The 20,856-nt window shown below is 43.0% G+C and overlaps 1 protein-coding gene across 5 annotated transcripts in view; it reads right to left on the bottom strand.

The window, feature by feature from the left end:
- Positions 1-1,822: 1,822 nt before the first annotated feature.
- The window catches only part of LOC119428741 (peripheral plasma membrane protein CASK), a 59,226-nt gene continuing 40,192 nt past the window's right edge, over positions 1,823-20,856 (bottom strand). For 2 of the 5 annotated variants that reach the window (XM_037696418.1, XM_037696416.1), the window contains 16 exons: positions 19,322-19,443; positions 17,891-17,968; positions 15,493-15,573; positions 13,624-13,812; positions 13,464-13,542; positions 13,288-13,373; positions 13,148-13,216; positions 13,001-13,069; positions 12,883-12,918; positions 11,645-11,841; positions 10,156-10,271; positions 8,067-8,147; positions 5,320-5,400; positions 5,034-5,236; positions 3,214-3,297; positions 1,823-2,734 (listed from right to left, as the gene is read on the bottom strand). In XM_037696418.1, coding sequence (XP_037552346.1) covers positions 2,558-2,734; positions 3,214-3,297; positions 5,034-5,236; positions 5,320-5,400; positions 8,067-8,147; positions 10,156-10,271; positions 11,645-11,841; positions 12,883-12,918; positions 13,001-13,069; positions 13,148-13,216; positions 13,288-13,373; positions 13,464-13,542; positions 13,624-13,812; positions 15,493-15,573; positions 17,891-17,968; positions 19,322-19,443 — 1,748 coding nt within the window. In that variant the 3' untranslated portion in view covers positions 1,823-2,557. Of the gene's footprint in view, positions 2,735-2,845; positions 2,873-3,213; positions 3,298-5,033; positions 5,237-5,319; positions 5,401-8,066; positions 8,148-10,155; positions 10,272-11,644; positions 11,842-12,128; positions 12,168-12,882; positions 12,919-13,000; positions 13,070-13,147; positions 13,217-13,287; positions 13,374-13,463; positions 13,543-13,623; positions 13,813-15,492; positions 15,574-17,890; positions 17,969-19,321; positions 19,444-20,856 lie in introns of all 5 variants that reach the window. The other 3 variants (XM_037696414.1, XM_037696415.1, XM_037696417.1) reach the window with 3 other exon arrangements.

Here is a 20,856-nt window from a genome sequence, read left to right on the forward strand (position 1 = left end):
CTTTCTTCTGCTAATTGAAGCTTGTTCCACCTTTTCAGCTAACCTTGTTAGCATTTTTAGCTAATTTCAGCTCGTTGCGCTAGTTTCAGTTATTTCAGCTATTATTTAGCTGTTTTAATGCCAATTTTAGCTTTTTCAGCTAATTCCACAATTTGTGCACTAATTTCAACTTTTTCAGCCTAATTAAGCAAAAATGTGCTCTCCACTTTCTTCTGGTAATTTAAGCTTCTTTCTGCTCATTTAGCTACTTCTCAGCTTTTTTTTTTTTTGCTCATTTGTTTTTCTTCCGATAATTTTTTGTCAATTTCTGCTTCATTCAGCCTAACTGGGCCAACGAGTTCTTTCCGTTTTCTTCTGCTAATTGAAGCTTGTTCTACCTTTTTAGCATTTTTTAGATAGTTTAAGCTGTTTTCAGAAAATTTGAAGCTTATTTTTTTGTAATTTCTGCTCCTTTCAGCTTATTTCTGCTAGTTGTTTCATTTACTATTTAGCCGTTTCAGCTATTTCCATATATTTTTTTAGCTTAAGTTCAGCTCTTTGGTAATTTAAGTTTCCTTCTGCCTTTTTAGCTAATTTTCAGCTATTTTTGCTAATTTCAGCCTTTTTTAAGTTAGTTTTGTAATTGATGTGCTCATTTTTGCTTATTTAACCTAATTCAGCAATTGTGTTTCCTTTCTGCTTTCTTCTGCTAATTTAGGCTTCTTCCTCTTCAGCTAAAATTCAGCATGTTTTTAGCTATTTTCTGCTTTTTTTTCTCGGATAATTTAAACTTTTTTGTTCTCATTTCTTCTTTCAGCCTAATTGAGCAAACATGTTCTTTCTGCGTTCTTCTGCCAATTTAAGCTAGTACTACTTCTTCGCTACTTATCATTTTAGCTAGTTTCAGCCATTTTCAGGAAAAAAAATCAAGTTGTGTTAACTTCTGCTACTTTCAACCTAATTAACTTCTTTCTTATTGCTTGTTAAGCTAATTTCTGCTAGTTTATTTTAGCTACTATTCAGCTGTTTTATGCTATTTTTAGCTAATTCCACTTCCTTCTGGTAATTTAAACTTCTTTCAGCCTTTTTTTTAGCTAATATCCTAATTTCTGTGCTCATTTAAATCTAATTCAGGTTCTTTCTGCTTTCTTCTGTAAATTTCGGCCTTTTCAGCTACATTTCAGCCGTTTTCCAGCAAGTTCTTCATTCACGCTGCGTTTTCGCAGGAAATGTGATCGTGATCACAACTAGATCTAAAAACCGATGAACTCCAGCTGATTAACACAACACACTCCTGCACTGAAAGAAGGAAGACGATGCATTTTACTTTAAACACATAAAAGGAAATATATTTTCTTTTAAAAATGAAAAAACAAAAACAAAACATTTATTTCTCTAAACAGTTGCTTTTTGTCTTTGCAGAGGTAATTTACACAGGACGACAAAATAAAAACGCTTTACCCAGCAGCCGAAGGCGGCAGGCGGTTCGGCCGCTTCAGGTAAAGCGCGAGAAGTTAAAAGTCACGTACCGAGCTTCTTTTAGGGGTTAATATACACTGGCTCTGTAATTCACTCGTATGACGCACCATTGAAACATTTACACACGACGTTATTGTCTCGCCCAGAAACATGAATACTTGTTATCATTTTGAAGACGACGGTTATCAGTTCTGAATCGGTGGCTCCGCCCCCTCCACGTGAATTCAGTTGACTAAACATGGCTCGCTGTCGGACAAGAAGAAGAAAGGTGTCGTGGCGGTCTGCCTGGCAGAAACCAGGGGTGTGCATAGGTGGTCTTCCCCCCCCCCCACAGAGGCTCTGATAAGGCAGTTTTTCTCCTTTGTTTTTTTTTTGGTCAGCTTTCAGTTCAGGAGCCGTTGTCTCGCCGCTGATTGTTCCGGTACCAGTTGAGGGGGACGATGGCCGCCGGGATCCGAGGCGACGATGGCGGCTTGTTTTGTGCGATGTAAACAGAGACCGTACGGGTGGTTGTGAGGGGAGTGTGCTCCTTCAACGAACTGAAAGGCACGGCGACGTGAGGAGGTGCGGGGCTGCCGAGCTTCCTGTGCTTTTTTTTTTTTTTTTTTAAATGTCGTTTTCTTCACGCCGACTCGCTCCGGGAGTCGACTTGTCGCCACTGTAGCAGCTTCTGGTGTGCTTCAAAGTTCGGCTTGTTTGTCACAGGGGCCGAGGAGACCGGGGGTTACACAAAGTACCACAAGAAGCGCCTTTAAAAGGCCAACACACACACACACACACACACAGGCAACACATAAGACTGGTTTATGGTCATGCTTACTATTGCCTTTCAATTAGCTCCATCCGTCGGTTACAAAAGAAAATAACAAAATATCTCCTACGCTGCCCTGTCACTCCCCCCTCCCACTACTCGAGGACAGAACTATAGTCATGTACTTTATCATTTATATATACACGTATATGTATATTTGTACACAACAATACGCCTTTGAGGCTATTGAGAAGGATGGAGTGTCTGAATGATGCCACAGTCGTTCTTCATTTCCCACCACAGTTTATCTACAGAAACGAGTTGATGGGGGGGGGGTGGACGGGGGTGTCAGTAGACCCAGGAGACAGGGACCCACTGGGCGGTGGTGGACACCAGGTCCACGGCCTCTTCCAGCAGGCGGATGGTGTCGTCGATCTCGTTGTTGATGACGGTCTGGTCGAAGTAGTGGGCGTAGGTCGTCTGGAGCATCTCCGACTCCTTCTGGAGCCGCTGGAGGGAGTCGTCCTGGGGGGGGCACAGAAAGTTTATTAAAAACGTGACGATTGACTCGGAGGCCACTACTAACACGAACACCGGACTGCTGGGAGAGCTAAACTCGTCGGGATTCGTACTCACGGGTAGTTTCCTGCACCATTTTGGAATCTTGGATGCAAATTTAAAAAAAAAAAAAAAGAAGGCATGCCAAAGAAAATGTAAAGACGCTTAAAGCAAACTGGAATCACAAGATGAGTGAAATTGCGGCGGTTGTCACGCTGGCTTCACTTTACGTTTTAACGAACTGGGGTGAATTCGATGCACGTCCCGCTCCGGGATCGGGCTTTTTTCCCCCCCGACCCAGTTAGCTCCATGAGATTAACCGTTAAGAAGTTTTCATGCACCTGCGTGTTCTTTGAGCGGCAACACGACCGTATGTCTGAATTCAGATGTAAAGCCAGTGTGACTGCGTCTACGTGGAATCGGACTGTCGGTTTTGCTCTCTGTACCTCGGTCATTCCGGGGGTGATGGTCGGGGCTGCGATGAAGACCACGTGGGGAGCAAACTCTGCTGTCCTGAGGATCTTTAGTGCCTGGTGAGGAAAAAAAACAATGTTTTAAATATGGTTTACCCTCCTGACCCAACCTGGGCTCGAACCGGCAGCCCCAAGAGAACAAGGCAATTAACCGCTGAGCTACGCCTGTCACGATAACAAGCTGTGCTGGGCGATTGTCTCAGAAATTATTGCAATAAACGATAATATTGTTTGAAATTTGACTATAATTCAAAAATACTTTATTAATCCCAAAGGGAAATTAATTGTTGTAGCTCATCTTGGTTTCGTTAGTTGTTCTAGATGCTTATGGCTTTGGGCAGGAAGGATTTCTTGAAGAAACTGGCTGCAGATGCCGATCCGTCCACCCAGACCCAGCAGACCTCTCGTCTTCTTGGGCAGCAGGACTGCCTGAACTGCAGAACTCCTCCTCGAGCCCTTGCAGCCGAGCCCCTCGTCGACTTAACTGCAGGTGCCAGGGGAGGATCTCGGTCCTCCCGCTGCCACAAGCCGTGTTTCCCACTACCTCCAAGATCTCAGCGGTCAGGCACTCGAGCATGGCCTCTAGGTAGACGGCAATGCATCCACGGCACCTCCTTTTCAAATCATTTGGGATTTGGGGCTGTAGTTGTGGTCTTAAATAGTAATATCAAATTTAAGAAGAAATGTTCGTTACTTTTTGTGTAGTACTTTTTTTGACCACTGGATGGCAGTATAAGACTGTTTGAAGCAAAGGATGGATAGTGAGGGAGCGAGCAGCGTGTCTCTTTAACAAAAATGGGAGGGAGGCCCCTTAACGTGACATGGGCTGTCTATCTTTAGTTCTCAAAATGGTGGACGCTCGATGTGGTTTGAGCTCTTTAGCATAGCATTTGTCACACAAAGCTTTTCATTAAAAAATCAGTAAATAAGTTCTCAGCTTCTTCTCAACGGGGACAAAGCTTTGACTCGGAAATAAATTTTTGTTATTACTTTATGGAAAGAAAAACATATCGATATATATCGTATATCACGAATTATCTTTAAAAAAATTACATGTATATCGCAATTTATCTTTAAAATATTGATATATATATCGTATATCGCAATTTATCTTTTAAAAATTTAGATATATATCGTATATCACGGTTTATCTTAAAAACATTGATATATATATATATCGTATATCGTGATTTATCGTAAAAATATTGAGATATACATCGTATATAACGATTTATCTTAAAAAATATATTGTATATCACGATTTATCTTTAAAAAAATTAGATATATCGTATATCACGGTTAATCTTAAAAACATTGAGATATATATATATATATATCGCGATTTATCTAAAAAATATTGAGATATTCAGTTTGGTCCATATCGCCTAGCCCTACTTTGAAACGAGCGTAAGAAAATGGATGTTGGTTTTGTATCGCAGTAACTCTTTCATGAGACTAACGTTGTTGTTGTTAGAAAACAACCTGCTGTCTTTGATGGATGATATCTTTTATAGTATCGATATCCTGGTGTGGGTTTTTATCTTGACTTTTAATGTTTTCATCTTAAAACTGTTCCGATGGTTTGAAAGCCACACTTTCACACGTAGTAGACTATAAAATTCACTTGAAGCCTGTAGAAGTACTTTCCTCTCAAAGAGTCATGGTATTTGGACCAGGTTGAAAGTTCAGCTACAGCCAGCTTGTGTGTCACATGCAAACAGTTTAGATGTTAGTATTAAACATTTGATCAAGTTTTAATTAGCGTTTTATTAAAAAACACTTCCTGTTCGTACCTGTGGCTCCACGTCGAGGATGGCGATCATGCCCTGACCGTGGATCTGCCTGATGGTCTCCAGCCTGGTGCCGTACATGGCGTCCTCGTGGCTGCCGTACTCCAGGTAGTCGTTGTTGCTGATGTCCTGCATCATCTGGTCGTGAGACACGAAGTAGTAGTTCTTCCCGTTCTCCTCGTCCTTCTTCGGAGGCCGGGTTGTGTCTGGACAGAGAGAGGACAGCGGCGGGTTATCGGGCTTTCTGGACTCGTGCGGCTGGCCTGGATGTTTGGATGCGCGCTCGTACGAGGAATGGGGTAGGCGAAGCGGTCGGGGTGTTTGGCGATGAGCGTGTTCTTGATGTGCCTCCTGCCGACTCCATGTGCACCTGGACGGGAGGAGACGGAGGTAATTAAATTAGTTCAGCAGTAAAATGAGAGAAACAGATTAAAGTGTCTGTCCGGAGGCGTTTTGGTCGCTGTACTTTTGTCACCACCAGGGGGCGTTAACCCCCCACCTCCATTTGTTCACCTCAGCTGTTTGCGTTCGTGACTTCTTTGGCCACTTATTCCAAGCTTTAAGCTGCTTTCACTCCATCCTCGTCTTCAAACAAGAGAAGTAAAGATTCAACAAGAGGATCTGAAATGCATCGTTTCTTTAAGCTGATCGTGGTTTTTTTTGTGACGTTTTATCTCTTCGGGCGTCACTCCGTTGTTGCAGAAACGACACCAGTTGATCATTTTGGCTGAGTCAAAGTTCGGATTAAAAAAATTATAACAATTCAAACTTTTTTCTTCTTTTTCTCCTTTCATAAAAAAAAAAGAGAAAAAAAAACGGGCTCTGAAGTGAGAACGAGTGGGAAAAGCAGCCATTTTGTAAAACTATCACTTAGAAAAGTTTTATACTTTATTATGGTCAACTGAGTATTTTTATGTCATTTTTCTTCACACAGAATCTGCCCAAGAGTTCACGTCACAAGAAAATTAAAAGCCAATCTGCTGCTCAAGTAGGGCAGCAACTAAATACCCAAACAGCTTGCCTTAACCACCACTAGTTTGACCTTTCTTGTTGTAATTACCAAGCGAACTTACTTCGGCTTTAGCATTTGAGGAACGCCGTTTGACGACTTTCCAAACTTGACAAAAAGGTCTTTTCCTACTCTGCTCCTGGAACACCTTTTGCAACAGGAACTGAAGTTGTTCACCTTAATTTCTTTCAATTCAAAAATACTTTATTAATCCCAAAGGGAAATTATTTGTTGTTGTAACTTGTTATCCTCATTTCATTAAGAGACACACATATGTATATAGACAGGAAGGATCTCTTGTAAAGGTCCATCCCACAGTGGATCCTAAGAAACTGGCAGCAGATGCCTTCTGATCCGTCCACCCAGACTCAGCTGGCCTCTCGGTTCCCCTGGGCTGTAGGACCACCCGAATGCTGGGCAGAACTCCTCCCAGAGCGATGGCCACTCCTCCCAGCAGTCTGCCGAGCTCCTCGTTACTGCGGACATCCAACTGTAGATGCCCAGGGATGATCCTGTCCTTCCACTGTCATGAGCCATGTTTCCTGCTAGTTCCAGGATCTCAGTGGTCAGGCACTCGAGTGCAGCTGGCAGGTAGATGAGAATGCGTCCACAGAACATCCTTTTCAACTCTTTTGAGATTTGAGGCTGTAGTTGAGATATAATTTGAGCTTTTGGGATGTTAATCAGCTGCTGTTGGTTGTAGACAACTGCCTTGTTGCCATGGTTACGCATCATAACAAATGTCCAATGTCCCCTTAAATGTCTTTAAGGGGTTTCAAACATTTGATGATGTCAATGGAAAAATCAAGCTGGATATGTTCTTGTTTTTAGTACTGCACCCTGATTTGTTGTCGTTTACGGTTATTGCTCTCTGTACTTTATATTAGAGATGCGTGCCAATATGTTAAAACGTATTTGGCTGATAACCGATACAAATACAGATATTTTTTTTCCCCCTAGACCTACGTACAAAGACTAGTTTTCTCTGCTGTGGAATTTCTTAAATAAAAAATTAGTGAGTTATTTTGATGGAATGGGCGACGTCAGATATTTAATTTTATCACTAATATCGGCCGTTACCATTGTGCACTTTATATGTTTTGTCTGGAACAGGTCCTCTTGTAAATGAGTCATCGTGGCTCAATGAGACCAGCCTGTACCAAGGTTCTTTGTCATTCGCACCCCACGTGGTGCATGTGATGGAACAAAATTGTGTACACAGGGTTCCAGGTACATCCAACAAAAGTATAAAAAGAAAAACAGTGATAAGATCCAAGATATGAACTAAAAATACACTAAGCACCAACGGTATAAAAACAATACGCCGAACAGCACAGAGACATGTCTGAGCACTCAGCATGAGGGAAGAGGCGCCTTTAACTAGAGCGCCTGTATTGCACGCCGCTAGCTTAGTGCTATGTCAGTGCCGGGGGTGGGGTTTGGTTTGGTAGGCGGGGTGCTCAGTTCTGTTGAGCAGGTGGGGCACCCTGCTTGTATAATGATAGGGGAATCACTGGTTCTAAACGTAACGCTTCTTAACCTCCTTCCTGAGGGGAGCGGGGCAAAAAGTGTGTGCTGGGTGAGTGGGGTCCTTCATGATGCAGGTGGCCCTGTTCCTGCAGATGTCTGTGATGGTGGAGAGGCCGACTCCAACAGACTTCTGTGCAGCCTTCATGCCAGACGTCGATGCTATCCACTGCAAACCTGGAGAAGTCTGCTTTCACTGACACCTTTCATACTCCAGAATTTTACCTAAATGAGTCGTTTATCCCTTCCGTTCCAAAAGCAGACCCCGACAGTGTTTACTCCCAGGTTAGATGTAGAAAAACGAGTTCTCTGGACTTTATATGTTCTTTGAAACTCAACAGATAATTAGGTTTTAGTTCAAGTCCAGAAATGATGACAAACTAATCCGGAGATATTTTCAAGACGCGGTAGACAGCTGCCTTCAGAGCTGAAGGTTGTGGGTTCAAATCTTACCACTGAACCACTTTGAAGAGACAAATGTGCCGGCGCTTATAACTTACCGAGTAAAACGAGCGTTTTCCTCTTAAAAGATGGCAGCTTGACCACTTCCTCGTACGTCACCAGGTCTAGTTGGTCAAACACTGAACAGAGAAGGAAGACGATGAAAGACTGCAGGAAATCAGGACAAACTCATGCGCTCTAACTGGGTTGATCTCTGTTGTTTAACGACACGAGTAAAATATTACAAAACTCTGCGGAGATAAGAGTCTCAAAAGTAGTCACACCGTCCAAAAATGCACGTGTAGGAATAATCTGCGTGCACATAGCAGCTGTGAAGGTGACTTGACCTCTCCTGATTCGTAAACGTAATGCTGCATTCAAGGCTGGAGAAAAGCTGGGACATCTGAGTTTTTGAGAAAAGACCAATTTCTAACTTGACGCAGGAGCTTGTATTTTAAATCGCACGTTAATAGGGATGCACGATATTATCGTTATGGTATCGGCCGATATTAGCGTTAAGTTAGATATCGGACGTCGGCCATTCAATCCAAATAACTCACAATATTATTATTAACTTTTATTTAACCGTCCTATTGAGATTGCAGATCTCTTTCGCAAGGGAGGACTGGGCCTGAAGGAAGCCTAACATGCAAACTCCACACAGAAAGACCGCAGGACCTTCTTGCCGTGAGGCAACAGTGCTAACCTCTGAACCATCGTGCTGCCCAATATATATAGAAGTCGATATAAAGGACGCTGTTTTTGTAGGACAAGCCAGTGACAAGGATGCCGTCACGCACGCATACCTGATCTCACGGCGGAGAGGAAGAAGTCAAAATGTCGGCGGTGTGGAGGTTTTTTGGACTACGTTCAGTCTCGCTACATCGTCCCGTCAGAGAGGTTTTTCCGACGTAGCCTTACCAGAGTTACAAGCCGTCATTTCCGGCATCATTGAGAAGCTAATAGCCGATAGCACTTGGGTGAGTTTTCTGACATTTGGACGTCGCGTTAGCTCCGTTAGCATGATTAGTCTTACGGCACAATGCATAGACAAAAACTCTGAACTTAAAAAGGCACAGGAGGATCTGCAGCTAGGAACCTGGAACAAGCCTCCACAAGTGAGACAGCATCGCAGGTGACTAATGCTAATAACATTTAATATAAGTTAAAGTGCTGTGCATATCATATGGCTGTTAGTGAATATATGTCACCAGCTCTTACAGCCGTTACACAATTTTTGTATCAAATAAGTTAAAATAAATAAGAGGGTTATGTTCTGACAAATGAACGTATGTAAAAAAATATTGTGCATCCCTGAACATTAATGTTACTGGACTTTAAAGATGGACATAAATTTTTCCACAATTAGATTTTGATTAATTGAGCTGTACATTTCACAAAACTTTAAAAAAAAACTACCGGACACAATTATTTTCTGTTTGTTTGGTTTTTTTTTTACAAAGAACAACTTAACCATTTTGATCAGTTTATTTCAAATACACAGTTCACTCAATTTAACATCTTTCTGGACGTGCATAACGTCAGTGAAGGCACTTGTGACGACTTTTGAGACTACTTTATCTGCATAGTTATCAGGCTGTGCTACACACCAAACATACTCATTACTGGGAGAAAAACCAAGCTAACGCTAACGAAATCATGCTGCGACGTCTTTAAAAACAACTAACTGATCTTAAATTGTGTCAGATTGAAACATAACGTCAATCTGAATCACATTGCTTTGAATAAACCAGAGCAGCTCAGAAAAATATGAGAGAGGGTAAAAAAGGGTACCAGCTCTGAGTTACTTACATGCAGCCATGTCATTGGGTAAGACAGCATGAAATATGGACAAAGGATGGGAGTGGAAGGGTTAATAAAGACCACAAGAAAAGAAAAATTCTACTAAAAAGCCATTAGTTGCTGTAGAGGGGAGAACGACAGACGTGCAACATCAAGTTACCGGATCAGCAATGTGATTAAACCATCGGATCCACACAACAAAAAACATAACCCGACAACCGTTGGAGCTCTTGTACAATAAAATCACTTTTTACACGATAGTAACAATAAACGAGGCTTTCGTCACCTTCTACATGAAAAACTATCGCTGCAGTTATTTTCAGAACAAATCCGCCGCTGCCTTACCTGCGTTGTGCTTGGCCAGGTATTTGTCCTTGTACTGTTTCTTCTTCTTGCCAAACCAGGTGCAACTGGCCTGCTGTTCCTGCTTGGTCTTCTCCATGGCTATACACGCCACGCGCCTGAAAGCACCAGCACAAAAAGTCTACTTCTGCTAGATTTATCAGCTTAGTATCTAATCCCGGTTAAAAGCTAGCATAAAATCAATGGCGTGACTCAGACCTGCCTCACTATCACTATCACAAATACTAATGCAGAATACAACCTACGGCATATCTAACAAGGTCAGGTCCTCTGGACAAATTCTTCTTTGTTGAAACTGTTCATCTTCTATCCAAAAGACTTCTTCAGCCTGAAACCTTTTGGGTTTCAGAACGAAGGACCATCAACCTAACAATAGATCGTTAGAGCCCTAATAATGTCAGAATGGACAAACCAGTTTGCTGATGACATCCAGGTGCAGGGTTTCAGACTAAAGAAGTCTTTTGGGTAGAAGACGAAACGTTGCAACAAAGAAGAATCCGTCCAGAGGACCTGACTAAACCTTGCTAGATTATTCTACCTAGATTATTGAGCATCATCAGGACAAATACAACCTGCAGATGGGGACTGCAGCCACCTATTATTAGCTACCTGACAAGAGTCTTGCTCTTCTATGAACTTTAATACGACCCGAACCACAACGTGTACCCCCCACAAATGTTATATCAAAACGACCGGCTCAACACTGTGATGTTTGAGTTACCATGGCAACGTACTTTGCAAACAAAGATGCATGATGAAACTTTTAGCAGCCTATAAATGCAAAAGTGAGGTCACATGACCTAAAGGGGAGCAGTCTCTGAACAAAACACTAAATTTTTGGAGCCATTTTGGTTCAAGATGGCTGCCACAGCTACCTCAGAAAACTCCAAATTGAGTATAACTCAGTCATTCTTTGAGATATTGAGCTGAAATTTGATTTGGTCGTAGCTGAGAAAGTTTCAAATCAAAAATTGAAGGTGGCCGCCATAAATTACAAGACAAAATGACTGTAACTCGATTTTTTTGCCATGTTGAGCTGAAATTTGGTATGGTGTACCATATTTAACTGGTCGGATCTAGTCCCTGAGGTGGAAAGAGTGAACCCAAACACATAGTACTGTAAAAAAAACATTTTTTAATAGACGCCAAGTGGCAAGTGAGCACGAGAACTTGAAAACAAGGATAAAAGCAGAAAAAATTCTGACTAAAATTTTAGGTAAGCATTATGTAAACGGACGATTAAAAAAAAAAACCTCAAGTTCCTGGAGAAACTTTGACGTGGGACTGTCATGTGGCGTCCATTTAAAAATTTTGATTAGACAGTAGTATGTGTTGGAGTTCGCTCTCGAGTACCACAATACCAAATTTCAACTCAATATCTTTTGAAGTAGCGGAGTTCTAGTATTTTTTTCACGGCGTCTGTCGTTTGCAAATTACGTTGCCATGGCACCGAGCTGCTCGTTTTTCTCACCACTCCTGCAGCTCGGGCGAGGGGATGAGGCCCGCGGTGCCGTTCTTGGTGTTCTCCAGCTTCCCCTGCCACCAGTTGTGGTCGTCCTTGGAGATGATCTGGATGATGTCGCCCACCCGGAAACGAATGCCCGCCTCCTTGCAGGGGATGAGGTCGTCTTTCGCCGGGTCGTACTCGAACTGAGCGCGTACGTAAATCTGGGTGCAAGACAAACACATTAATTATTATTAGTTGTCAAAAGAAATAAAACTCACGATGCGATATAGTATAAAACCTGGTTTCTAGGTTGTTCTAAGCGGAAGCGGGGAAAAGCTTCGACAAACTGATGAGCAGCAGGATGGGAGTGATGCTGCTTGCACGGTGCTTCTCTGCTCCTCTGCCTACAGCCACTTATAATGAGGCACCAAACTTTGCCAAGTGAAATGGGATCAGCCGGGATCTACTTCTACAGAAACAGAACGGGGATCCGTTTGATACGTCTTACCTTGACGGACAATTTGTCCTTGATAGCAGGTCTGGTCATCTGAGGGGTTGAGAGCATCACACACACAAATCATGCAGCAGAAATTTTTGGGACGCATAAACAAAGTTTGTGTGATCCGGGACCACAAGTGATGCTCCGTGCAGCTCATAAAATCGTTTTTCTTTATAACTATCGTATGATGGAAACTAAAGAGACGGGACGGGAGCGGACGTACTCTCATGCATGTTCGATTCATCGACAAACGAGAGGAACAGATGGTGACTAGAAATCCAGTAGTAGATACCAACTCTTAAAGAGAAGCAGCATTTGCTTTTTCTTAATTTAAAACTTAAAAGAATATATTTGTGGGTAAATGTTTATATTCAACGAATTTCTGGTTAAATAATTTCATTAATTTATGGAATAAAACGATTCTTGAAAATGAACTTCAACAAGTTTGACCTGTGTAGATCGTGGAGTTCCTCAGGGTTGTGTTCTTGGCCCGCTTTGTTTTTATAGTGTGCCATTAAACCCACACGGGAATCAAACGAATCATTTGAAGAAAATAGTTGGATTAATGGATTCTAATCTGAGAGATTATTAGATTTAAATGATTTACTTTCAGCAGCCTCAATAAACTGAAAACGGAATGAGTCTAACTTAAAATAATTAAATGTGGTTTACTGAACATGAGATCTTTTTACTTTAAATCCCTGTTAGTTAATGATATGATAACTGATCACCACTAGCGTTGTAATAAATCAGTAAATCTCACCTGACGGCCTTTAGGCTGGATCGTCGACGGCAAGTCCTGTGGAGGACATCATGTTTATGATTGACTCGGGGAAATTACTTTCGGTGAAAGCAAAATAAAAGAGGAAGCGCGCACATACCAGGATGGAGCTGGTGACACTGGCGTGGCCATTTGCAGGCGACTGGCGAGATAAATCTGGAGAATCTTTCTGCAAAAAATTTTAAACGAGCCGTTAATTTCGCTCGTAGGACAAGAGGAGGACCGACGCGCGCCGGCGGCGTCTTACCTCGCATGACATCGACTGGGAGCGATAACTGGGCACGATCTTAAAGGTGATGCTGCCCCTCATCTCCCTCTGTGGAGATAAAGTGACGTTACTGACGGCACCTTTACTTTGTCCGTGGAGTCGAGCTTTACGGGACGTACCAGCATCTTCTGGAGCTGCTCCACCGTCTGATTGGCCACGCTGATGCTGTTGATCTCTCGAATCTCGTCTCCGACGTGCAGAGTCCCTGAGGTAGAGAGATAAAATAAAATGATATATCCACGAATCCTTTTGATTTTAATATTTAGTTTGGCCCAACTGGATGTCATATTTTTACCTTGTCGATGAATCATTCCACCGTGCATGATGCGAGCCACGATACAGTGGTTGAGGTCGTTCATTTTTAGAGTAATGCCCTAAAGAAAAAGCGGGACAGAGTTTATAAATGTAGACAAATACGTCTAATCTAACAGCAGCGGCCCGCCCGGACACCGTACCATCGGCTCGTCTGTGTTCTTCTGAAACTGGACCAGCCGGACCCTGGTCACGTTCTCCAGGTCCATGTCTCCGTTGGTGCTGTCTGGGGAGTCTCCGTTCAGGTACGGTGAAGTGGGGGGCGGCGTCACCCTGAGCGCCTCGTCGCTGTACACCTCGTGGGCCACCACATCGTGGGTCTGCAGCAGAGCCTGGAGGCACAACGAGAGCCGTGGACTTCAAGGGCTTTAGGTTCTTTAATGTCTCGTCACACATGAGAGCCGAGCAGAGCACTGAGAGGGTATTGAAGCGCACGTGGAGCAGGTTGGGAAGAGGTGCCTTGCTCAAGGACACCACAACAAATGGGCATGGCAGGGAATCAGACGGCTGAAATCTTTAAATCAGTTTGGCAAATTAAAAACTGCGATTTGAGTTGAATTTGTTTATGATTTTTTTTAAATCTCACCTTTTGAATACAACAGAGATAAATAAAGGCAATCACCCCGTCTATTTTTTAAGGTTTTATCGCTGTAATCACATTAATGAAGCGTTCTCTCTATTGTGATCCATTTTTTCTTCTGTATGTTTTTCGGAGCGATTCTCGTCCAGCAGTTTTCAGCTATTTCAACAAATCATAAATCAGAGCGTTCGGCTCTTTCAGGACAATCCTGCCATGACTTTTGGTGTTGGTGCAACTTTAGCTTTTTGAACTCTTTAGCCTTTTCTGACATTTCCCCTCATAGAAAATGAATCTTCGAATCTTTAAGTCCGTTTACAACTTTTACTGCTCCTTTCACATTTTGTTATGCTTCAGCTTCTTTCAGCTTCTTGCTGCAAATTTATACTTTTTCAGCTACTTTCAGCCATTTCTTCAAGGTTTTTGTGGTAATTTTTGCTACTTTCAGACTAATTTTCTTCCTTTTAATTTCAGTCTGCGCTCCTTTAACTTATTTCAGCTACTATTTAGCTGTTTTTATCATTTTAGCCTTTTCCGCTAATTCCACAATTTTTAGCTCATTTCACTTTTTTCTGTTAAAGTTTCTTTCTTTTCAGCTTTTTTTTTTTAGCTAGTTTTCTAACTTTTTAAACATAACTCAGCAAATTTGTGGGGTTTTTTTGGCTTTCTTCTGTTAACTTAGGCTTGCGCTTCAATTTCAGCTACATTTCGGCTGTTTTTCAGCAAGTTCTTCAGCTAACTGCATTTTCGCAGGAAATGCAATTTCTCTAGTTCTGTTTAAATTTTCTAATTCCAGGACTTTTGTTGCTAAAAGTATCTGAACATGTTTGAGTCTCTGCAGTGATACGAGACGTTCATCCACCAGATTACACAAACATTTCACGTCAACGCTCTTCCCGTTTTCCAAACGAGGAAGTAAAAGGCGCATCCTTTAGATTCCTCAATCTCTGCAGAAGAACCCGCTCACCTACAAGTGTGTGAGCTGCCATGAACCGAATCCCGCTCCGTTAGCGGCGGAGGTAAACTCGCAGCCGGTCGGGTCAGCGAGCAGAACGAGCTAACTGGATTAAACCAAATCTGAGGCGCTCCACTCCAACGCCGAGAGAAACGCCTCGTCTCGTTACTTCGGCGCTTCTAGGTCTAGAAGGATTTCTGCTTGCAGAGCCTGAAAGACCCGGCCGCTCATAGTCACGATACCTGTTCTGTCCCAGTTTCCTGAATTCTCGTGTGTTGGCGATCGAGCGTGACAGTCCCACGGTTTTCAAGCGACCTCTTGGGTCTGCGCGAGTTTAAAAGGTCACTCCACCGTGTGTCTCCGCTGCCCGGGGGCTCGACGAGTTCAGGCGCTAAGCGGCTTTGAAAGTAACGAGGACCGTCAGGCGCGCTCAAAGACCACTTCACGGCCCGCTCGGAGAAGATCAGTATGGTTTCCCACCATGAAGTGAGGCTGAGTGAGGATCCTCCTGAGCTCCTTGGCTTCCATGTTCTCCGGGTAACAGGAGATGGTTTCCAGTACCTGAGGAGAAGAAGACAAAATAATAACCACGAGTAATTAAGATGTATCACCTGCAAACAACTAATTAAACCCCGACCTCACAGTTGAAAGTGAACTTTATGACCATTCGTGTTCCTTGGGGGGGAAACTGTGATGGATTTGTAGAGATGGAGTTTTTTCTGGACTGGGAATATATTCAAGTAGGTAGCAGTTGCAGTGTCCCTGTATTTTTTTTTCTTCTTGTCCAAGGTGGCACAGAGTGACGGATACTGGCAAGTGGACGGAGCCACCATGCTCATGGTGGATCCAAGGGGTGGCCTTGACCACCACAGTGATCTTCAACCAGTTCAATCGTTTGAGGAAACCAAACGTTTGAGAAATGTAAAATCTACAAAGCATAGTTTCCTCAAATGACGGGGCTGGTCTGTTTACGTGCATGCTGTATTTTTCAGCGTCTAAGTCGTATCAGTCAAAATAAGCATCATGAAGAGGAAAAAAAACATATATAAGTCACTTCGGAGTATAAGTCGCGTTAATTATGTGTCATGTGTGTCGTGCCAAAAACCGATTGGAAGGCGTGGGAGCGGGAGGACTCGCCGTTGCAGTTCTTCAAAATTTAACAAGAACAATTATTTGTTTGCTTGACATTATAGCAAAGGTGTGCCTCAGTTTAACTTTTACTTAATAAATGCACTTTAATGCTCAAATTAGCTGCATTTCGCCGGGGCGGTGCCGCTGGTTTGACTTGCTCCAAACAGCAAGCAGAATGAAGATGGGGGTGGACTATGGCAAGCCGATTGTATCATTAATAGCTGGTGAAGATTCTCAGTCATCCGGGACATGATAAATTCGAAATAGTTCAAGACAAAACTATAAAGTATAACAAATAAAGTCCAGTTGTTTTTATCTTGAACTATTTTGAATTTGTCATTATAGCCACGTTTACTTATTACATGATACAATGGCATGCCATACTACTTCTACTACTCTGCTGCCATCTTGTGACTGAAAATGGTAATGTTCTTTTTTTCCAGTCAGAATGAATGAAAACGGTCATATCAGCCAAAAATTGGTTTATAAATATGGGGGGGGGGAAATCCATAAATACGTTGGTTCAGCCGATAAGTCCCTGAGCATGTAAAATATGCAAAAAACTGCGACTTATAGGCTGAAAAATACGGTGTATTTCAAATTACCGTGCTCGGATGGACAGACGGAGGTTGTTTCTAATTCCACCTTTTTGCTCTGCGACGGTGAATCTGCTATTTACATCCCGTCTTGGGGGAAGCCAACGGGAGTCGGCCGTTCTGAGCGTGTGATGCTGCAGCCTGCACGCATGTGGAACTGATTTTTCATGCTAAATGTTTACTTGTGCACACAACAAGTGTGTTTTTGCTCTTCACACCCAATGGAAAACAATTTTGTCTGACGAGAAGTGAAACTCCGCAGCCACGTCGAGTCGGGAAAGAGGAACACGGTTCACAATAAGCTGAAGTCTGTCCCGGTAGTTTTTTTTCGGAGGCTCTCAAACGGATAAACAAACAAAAAAAATCAGAGCGAGCCAATATTTACATCAAAAGTACGGAGATGGAAGTAAAAAATAAAATACTGAAAGGAATGCATTATTTTATGATAATTACAGGGTCAGAAAATGCATTTTTAAAGGGATTTCCCTGTGGTTGATTTTCTTCGTAAGGAACACTAGAGGGCGGTAATGATACCGTGAGGTTCGGGGAGCGTAAATAAATAAAAATAAATAAATACAGATTCGGAAAAAATTGTGTTTATCGACTGCAACTAAGTGAAAACACAGATAAAAGTAAATGTGGCTGATTTTTTTCCCCAACATCAAAAGATCATCCAAGGGTTCTTAATAAAATAAAATCAGCTAAAAGTGCTCAAATCAGATTAAATTAAAAGGTTCAAGTCGTTGTTTCAATCTTAAGTTGATTTTTTTTTAATCGGTCAGGTTTAGTTTCCGCAACGTGTCCAAATATGAATTTCTTGTTTCTCAAGTTTTTTTTAATCTAGAACGAGGCGCGTTAAGAACAAACAAAGCCTTAAGAGTTCAAAATCTACACTGAAATGTATAAAAACTTGCAAATCCCGACAGAAAACGTTTCAATCCAAAACCCCAGTAAATTATGTCAAATTCTTAAGTACGACAAAACGTGGATTTATTTGTGAGAGAACAGTTACTTCAAGGTTCTTATTGTCATTCGCATCACGTGTCATGAGGTGGAAGGAAGTTACACCCAAAAACAGCAGAAATATAAAGTCTATTTTTAAAAAAAGAAGCCGTATAGAAAGATATAAGACGTATTAAACAGCACCTCACCTCTTTGGCTCTCTGCACTCCATCACTTGGAGGGTTTCTAATCTGAGGGGACGACCTGGTGTTGATTTTATCATAAAGCTGGAAAAAGAACAAACATCTAATTAGACCACAGTGACGCCCAAAGACGACGCTGTAAGAAGTTGTGAGCTGCTGGAGACGCGTTCAGTTAAATTACAAGCTGCAGTTGAAATATTTGGAGTACCGTATTTTCCACCGAACACGTCGCATCAGTCCAAAAATGTCTAATGAAGTGGAAAAATCCCGCGGGAGCATGTACGGAAGGACTTTAACAAGATTAACACTTAAAAACAATTGTTTGTTTGCTCGACTTTATAGTAAAGGTGTGTCTCGGTTGAACTTTTACTTAGTAAAAGGACTTTGAGGGTCAAATTCAACTGTCAAGTTGAATTGCGCCGCTCGGGGTGGCTGCACGTTGGAGCAGCTGTTACTTTCATTCTGAGTTAATGCTTTTGAAAAAAAAAATTTCTGGACGTAAATTACTTTTTTCAGAGGATTACTTCTTCTGGTATCGGACGCTGTGCAGCTGGAAGGATTTTTACTTTTGAGCATTTATGATGCGTAACCATGGCAACGAGTTGTTTTGTAACAACCAGGAGCAGCAGATTATCATCTCAAAAGCTCCAATACCTCAACGACAGCCCCAAATCCCAAATGAGTTGAAAAGGAGGAGCCGTGGACGAATTCCCATCAACCTGGCGGCGGTGCTCGAGTACCTGACCGCTGAGATCCTGGAGCTGGTGAGAAACTCGGTTTGTGACAAAGGGAGGACCGGGATCACACAAGTGACTTAGATGATCTGGGTCATGGCTCAATTGGTTTCGGTCATATTTAACCAATAGGAGTTTCTGCGTAAAAATGGACAATTTTATCTCTTACTCATGGTGTCCCCCAGGGCTCAATCCTTGGCCCTCTTTTATTTGCTCTTTTCTTTGTCCCCCTCGGCTCTATTTTCAGGAAACATGGCATTTCATTTCACTTCTATGCTGATGATTGGCAGATCTATTTTCCCATGGCACAAAACAACACATTCCAGCAACTTACACGCTGCCTTAATGATGTTAAGGCATGGTTTTCTCTTAACTTCCTTAGTCCAAATGAGAACAAGACTGAAGTTATGATGTTTGGACCGAGTTGCTGTCCCTCTCCCTTTTAACACGGGATCTTATCTTTTAGGGCATCTTAACACACCTGCCGTGAAACTGGTATGTTTGTATGTTTCTTTGTGTATGCTTTTATTGTCTTAATTTATTTGTCTTTTTGTAGCACTTTGGCTACCCTTGCGGTTTTTAAAATGTGCTATAGAAATAAAGTTGATTGATTGATGGGAGACGCGTCACAGAACAAAACCCGCTGAGCCGGCAGCGCCTTTATTTTGTTGGAAGTCGCTGCACGGAGGGAGCGAGGACTCACGTCTAGCAGGGTGTGCAGGTGCTGGTCCTGGAAGACGCTGTGCAGGAAGTCCATGTCTTTCTCGCTGCAGTCCGTCAGCGCGTGGATCTCCTCCAGACTGTCCAAAACCTGCGACACCGCCCCTGAACAAAGGCACAGGTGTAAGCTTCACGCTCGAACCGCAAGCGCAGAACGTTCACGAGCACGTCAGGCAGTCTCTTCAAGCGTTCAACGGCACAAACCACCAACACCGAACTCATCCAGACCAGGCAACGAAGAACAAACGGCACACGACAGGAGTCACGACACGCACACAGAACGATTGAAGCCCGAGTACCTGCTGCATCGCCCAAACATGCAGCAAAACCAGAGAGACAGCGGTACATGGCGTCAATACAACATCAGAGGAAAGTCACTTGAGAACATCAGTGAGGAGGATGAGTGATGCACGGTGGAAAACAAAAAAACTCAGGGAAAAATGAAAACGTGCACAGAAAAATCTGTAGCGTTCGCACAATTTCAACACGATTAAATCTAGATTCTTGATTCGACTCGAGGTTGACGATTCAGCGATGGCCCGAAGGCGTTTCCTGCCTCCGACGCTCTGAAGGAGCAGGAAACCCGAGGCTGCGATGTCGTCACCGTTTATCTTTCTGTGACCGCAGAACGTGCGTCGTGTGAGAAGCGGAACAGCAGTTTCACGTTCAGGGCCTTCAGAACCACAGTTCATCACCAGTACGTTACTTTTTTCCTTTAACAAGCGGAGCGTCGATGCCGCTGAGGGTCTGAAGAGGGATTGTAGTTTTGGAGATGTCGAGGCTTTTTGGATTGGAATTGAACCGAGGATGAAAGTAAACCTACATGTTTTTGCAGCAAGATATTCACGTAGAAAGGAGTTGCACTGTGGAGAAGAACGGAAGTATTTATTATTATTGTTCATAAAGCGCAGGGAGCAATTTTATCCACTACCAGGGGCGGAGCCAGGGGGTGGCCAATGGTGGCCTTGGCCAACATAGTCACTTTAGCCACTCCAGTTATTTGAGGAAACTACTTTAAGCCTTTTTTTCTCTCTCTCTTCTTCTTTCAGCTGCTCTTCAGGGGTCGCCACAGCAAACTAACTCGCACGAAGACATGACCATTATTTTTACGCCGGATGCCCTTCCTGACGTTACCACCGAGCTACCACAGCCCTCTTTGTGGAGCAGAGAGCTGCCATCTAGGGTGCCCGGGGGAGCAGATGGTGGGGGTTAAGGGTCATGCTCAAGAGCTCAGAGTGGGGCAAATGAGGGTGGAGGCAGGTGTTTCCTCAAATGACTGAGGTGGCCTGTTTCCACTAGCTTACATGCCTTGGCAGGGTGCTCATCACTTCTGTGATTTCTGTCGATGGGGTGGTGAAGGAAACGGTTCAGCTTGAGGGAAGCAGAGCGCTACCTCTGTAGCTTTTTAGCTAGTGCGTCTGTATTGTGCTGCTAATTTAGCACTACATCAGTGCTGGCAGCTGAAGGGCGGGGGGGCATTTCGGTTCGTTTGAATGGGCGGGGTGCCCTCCTTGTATC

Source organism: Nematolebias whitei, chromosome 23 (assembly GCF_014905685.2).
Source record: "Nematolebias whitei isolate Nwh7 chromosome 23, NemWhi1, whole genome shotgun sequence".
Classification (NCBI taxonomy): domain Eukaryota; kingdom Metazoa; phylum Chordata; class Actinopteri; order Cyprinodontiformes; family Rivulidae; genus Nematolebias; species Nematolebias whitei.